The 5,197-nt window shown below is 44.3% G+C and overlaps 1 protein-coding gene across 1 annotated transcript in view; it reads right to left on the minus strand.

The window, feature by feature from the left end:
* Nucleotides 1-324: 324 nt before the first annotated feature.
* The window catches only part of LOC107699300 (suppressor of cytokine signaling 5-like), a 15,347-nt gene continuing 10,474 nt past the window's right edge, over nucleotides 325-5,197 (minus strand). Inside the window, exon 2 of the mRNA XM_016500511.1 lies at nucleotides 325-3,443. Within this exon, the coding sequence (XP_016355997.1) occupies nucleotides 1,735-3,443 (1,709 nt within the window). The 3' untranslated portion in view covers nucleotides 325-1,734. The remainder of the gene's footprint in view (nucleotides 3,444-5,197) is intronic.

A 5,197-nucleotide genomic window follows, 5' to 3' on the forward strand; every position in this document is an offset into this window, starting at 1 on the left:
GGATTTAATTGCAGTTCAAATAAATGGATTCAAAATGGGTGCTACTCTGCCAGAAAACCGGACACTATAATTAAGTCATTGAGCTCAATATAAAAAAATCAAAAGGCATGGTGGAATATTTCTTATTCACAATAACAAACTAGAGATGCACACCTTTGGTCGCTGATAATCAAACACCCAATACTGCGAATTGTACCAGTTTTACATATTATGCATGGTTTGAGATTTGCTTGGACCTTGAAAGTCTACCATTGCAATACTGAACATCTGATATTAAACATATTAGCGTGATTGTTGACTTTAATTGATTTTTTTGTGTAAGACCAAGCACATCAAAACTATATCTTTACAGTGTCGAGGGAATCTCAAACCCTAGTGCACACAATTATGATGAAAGAAGCATAGCTGCATGCTTCATAATGAATATAAGTGCAACATTATCAAGTGGAACCAATCACACTTTATAACATTACTGGACATCAATCCAATAAACATTAAATATATACGCAGTGATGGCATCTGTCTGGTTTCCAACAATATCTAAAGTGAAAACAATCTTAGAGGTATCTATACAAGTTTTACAGAGGACTTTCTCGGTCCAATTTCGGCTGTTGCATATATAACCATATTAGCCTCGAGTACAAACCATATGCACAGGAAAGGTATGAGACACTTGACACTAACAAACTTCGGGTGACTCATGCGAAGAATATGGGGGATAAATTAACATCCTATGAATAAGGTCCATTAAAAAAAACACACAGACAAACAATACAATCTGTTTATATGCATGTACTTGAGTCTATAAGTCATTGTGCGGTACACAAACAACAATTAAAGTGCCATATGTCATTTTAGACTGTCACTGATAAAAATAGAAAATTGTAAAATAGATTGTTTAAAACAAGTATTATGCTGGGATATGAAACTACATGAGGGCCTAGTTTTAAATAATCTGTCCTCTCTATCATATGGCACATGGTGCACTGTGCTCCCTCCTCCCCGCAATTAATTCATGCCTTTCACTTCTGTCTGCCTCGATTTTAAAAATAAAGCATGCTTAGTGCTGAGAGGTGCGTGTATAACTGTGATCCTGTCCATGTACACAAGGCTTAACAAGTGCTGCCTCAGGGAACTTGACACTTGTAGGAGGTCACTGTAAAGTATCTTGAAGGTATTGCTGATACATTAGCCGTGACTTAGCAAATAGGCATATAGTTTACGTGACTAGATATTTAACATCAAATATTTAGAGTAGCAGATATTCAGGTATGAATACTTCCAAGATTACTTAAATATATTTTAATCACTGGACTAAGCTTCTGTTGATCCATTTGCCTGACAAAAGAGGCTAGTTAATGTGACAACACCCAGTTTTACTACTCAAAATAGTGTAAAACACTAGAAGATAGAATGCAAGGGGCATGCGGGCAGGCTAGTGGAGATCCAAAGGATATAAGGTCTTAGGAAAAGAGCAGAGAGAATAAGACCATCTCATTCCCAACATGCTCGACACTTCAGCGGTTAAGCTAGCTTGACAGAATGTACTGCACTGAAACATATGTATGGATTCCATGTGTAGTATTAACCGGAAAAAAACAGCTGGAAGTTCATAACATCCTCTGTTGCTGTGTATCTAAAGCCAACTGTCTGATGGATAATATGAGCCACATACTCCTCTGGCGGCAAAGCTCTTGCCCACAATCCTGCCTCTCTTGGGAGCAGAGCCAGACCTCATTTGACCTTGAGTGGTGGCTCTCTCTCTAGCCAGCGCACACGGACTTTCTGTTTGTAATGATACTCCTTCAGGAAGTCCTGCATGGTTGGAGGCAGTGGCAGGGCACCAATGCCATCGTAGGTGGTGTGTCTGCAGATGGCAGCTCGTGCCAGGTGCTGAAGGCTGAAAGGGAAAGTCCGGTGTAAGGGAGCAGTGAGCAGGGGCTCAAAGAACATACAGGCACTGGGGTCTTTATAATGCTCCAGCAGGCCTGTTACTGTGGAAGAGTGGAAGACACAGGGGTCATGCGCATCAAAGCTAAAGTTGTGATTCCATTGTTCAATGCGTGCATGCAGTGAACGATTGTAACGTCGAAAGCTAACAGAAAACAAGTAGTCCTCCTGTGCAGAATCACGTAACAGGAAGGTGCCCTCTGGTCGTCCGTCCAGCAGTGCTTCTGCTTGGTACCGGTCCATCACCCCCCAATAACAAGGAAGTGCAGTTATGGCCTGTAGGTCAGGCACCAAACAATGAATATAGTCAATCTGCGTGTGGACCTTCCAAGGCCCCGGCTGTCTGGAGCAGTGAGTGTCCCCAGAAGCATGCCTCTGCTTGGGCCTCCGTGTCTGTAAGCAAAGAGTAGTTGAGTCCTCCTCAGAGTCACAGTCAACAGTGTGGGATGGCACTGCCATATTCGCTGCAACCTGTGCAGCAAGCCCCGATAAGCCCCCAGAAATAGATGAGACTGTTCCCAGACTTCTGCCCTCACCAAGTCCTTCCCCAACACCAGGAGCCGTCTTTGGTCCCAGTTTATAGAGAGAAGAGTTCTGTGAAGTTGCTTCCAGCGTATGGATCTGTGCATTTGGAGGGGGATCCACTCCTTCCTCTATGCTAAGTCTACGGCGTTCACGCAGCCTCTCCTCTTCGTCTTCAGGGGATGGATGTGCCGAATCAAATGCATCCAAAAGAGCAGTTGAGGAATGAGGGCTGACTGGCGCCGTATGTTGCTTAATTAGGTGCCACTTGTTGGCCAGATCTGAACCGTGTGGGAAAGGGCATGTTTCGAGCATGAGTTCAGTAAGGTGGATTTTACGTTTGGAGGACACCTGGCCTTTGGCTGACTGAGAGCGGTGTTGTGTGGGGAGAGGAAGGCACAAGCCTACAGTGTCCCGAAGTCGCTGTCGTAGAGAACGGGTGCTAAGGCTGCGCCCACTGCTGCCAGCTCCTACGGAATCATTAATCTCTTGCATAGAGCTAACTCCATAGCGACACTCCCTCCTAGCTGTACTTCCTCTTGAGCGCCACGTTCGCCTGTCAGCCTCAAGTGAACTTTGTGTTTTAGTTGAGCAAGAATGCTTCTTTTTACCTCCCCAGGGAGCATGACGCGAGTAGGAGTCCCTACGGACATGGGGACCCCTCCGTGCATCCTCGCTCTCTTTGTCAATGGAGATTTCTACTATCTGGGGAATATCTGCCACACAGTTATGGCCTCTGCGTCCTCCAGGAACCAGTGGGAGTGGTGACAAGGTCCGTGAGGGTGTGGAAGACCTAGTTTCATAGGGTTCTGCATGTGCTCCCCTGCCCAAGTCCACCACACAGTGGACGCAATCTAAATCCTGGCTACACAGATGGGACTCTGAGCCATCGTTGTGGAAGAGGGCTTGGCATCGACTCCTGAGGTTACCCCACATCTTGCCCACTTTCTCCATAGAATGGAGACAACGACCTATCAGAGAAACAAAGAATTAGCTATTAAAATCTTGTTGCTGTTCATAAATCAGAGACTTGTGATGTTATCTCGGTGTATACTGGATGGGAGATGTTAGATCAGGGGTCTCCAACCCTACTGTCCTGCAGATTTCATCTCCAACTCCAATCAAACAAACCTGAAGCAACTAATCAATGTGTTCATGGCTACTTGATAATCACAGACAGGTGTGCTGGAGCAGTGTTGTAACTGAAGTCCGCAGGTCAGTAGGTCTCCAGGAGCAGGGTTGGAGATCCCTGTGTTAGATGTTTGTTAATTGTAGGGCGATATGTTAAGATGGTAGTTTGACAAAATGGAATGTGAAACATGTTAGACATAGATAAAGCAGCACTGAAACTTTAGTTTGTGAGCACAAAAAATGTGTGCATCATTTTAGAAACAAAGAGCATTTATATGTTGGGTGGGTGCAGGAGTGGTACAGTTAGCACAGAGTTGCCAGGCAGACATGCATCGACACAAGGCCATGGCTATAAATGAACTGAGGGATCTGCTCCCAGCTGATCTGCTGGTATGTACTGTATTACTGAGCCAGTCTGGACCTGACCGAGAACTTTCACTGTCATGGCAGCAGACACATACACACTCGAAATGCACAATAGAGAGGTAAAGAAGTATGGATAGGGGGAGCACAGACAGAGAACATGCAGACAGACAAAAAAAGTCTGTGTGGGGGGTAGTTTCTGTTCCCTTTTTTCAGGAAGAAAAAGTGCTGATCTTGTTTAAAACACTGTGGTTGCACTGCACAAATTATGCTAAATTGAGGCCACCGGCAGATCACGCTCAGACATCCCCATTATAAGAGGAGACCAAACGTATCATCTTCACAGAGCAAAATATATGGTTGACTAGTCTAATGCCAGGACAATACATATGAATTAAAAAGAGAACTTAATATTTGAACAGGCAATATCATAAGCTTACAAAAATTCTTCCAGCAACTCCAAAAAGATCTGCACAGGCTGTATTCTATGGGACATTATTCTCATATCCAAATCATACCAACACTCGACGTTGCATGGAATGAACCAACACAAAACATTTATCTCTGTGTCTAGACTGTGCATTTCTTTTCTAGGGCACACAAATAAAACCACAAATATAAGCAAGAAAAATCTAGTCTTTTCATTCTGCTCTCAGAGCATCATGATTGTATGCTTTTAAATGGTGCACTTGATGTGGATTTCCAGTCTTGTGGCCTTTGCTCGCTCATGCACACATGAAGTCCAAGGCAATGTAGGGCGTCCCATTTGTCATCTACTGATTATGAAGGGAGCTCACAAATAGTGGTCAATTGATAAGAGGTTTTAAATGGTCAATAGTGGGTAAGATGAACTAGAGCAAGGCGGCCCATTTATAAGTACAACTTAAAGGCACAATATGTAATTTTCGCCGCTAGAGGGCGCATATTCAAAATAAACAAAGAGGCAAAGGCGTAGTTTTTGATGACGCCGTGACTGAGTGTGGAATCATGGGAGTTGTCGTCTTCATCCCCACAGTTGATGCAATCCGACGGGACTCAGGCAGAAATCATGTTCATGGATGAGCTAATGATTTATTAACGTACTAGAATGAAGCAGGGTAAGGCTGAAAGCCGTCGAAGCGAAACGAGGCCGCTGAACGAGTGTGACACACGGCTCGAAAGCAGCGGAGCTTTTATTATGCCACAGTCGACCGCTTCCGCTCCTTCCGGTCGTGCGTATGTGGGGAAAAAA

Source organism: Sinocyclocheilus anshuiensis, unplaced genomic scaffold (genome assembly GCF_001515605.1).
Source record: "Sinocyclocheilus anshuiensis isolate Anshui unplaced genomic scaffold, SAMN03320099.WGS_v1.1 scaffold450, whole genome shotgun sequence".
Classification (NCBI taxonomy): Eukaryota; Metazoa; Chordata; class Actinopteri; order Cypriniformes; family Cyprinidae; genus Sinocyclocheilus; species Sinocyclocheilus anshuiensis.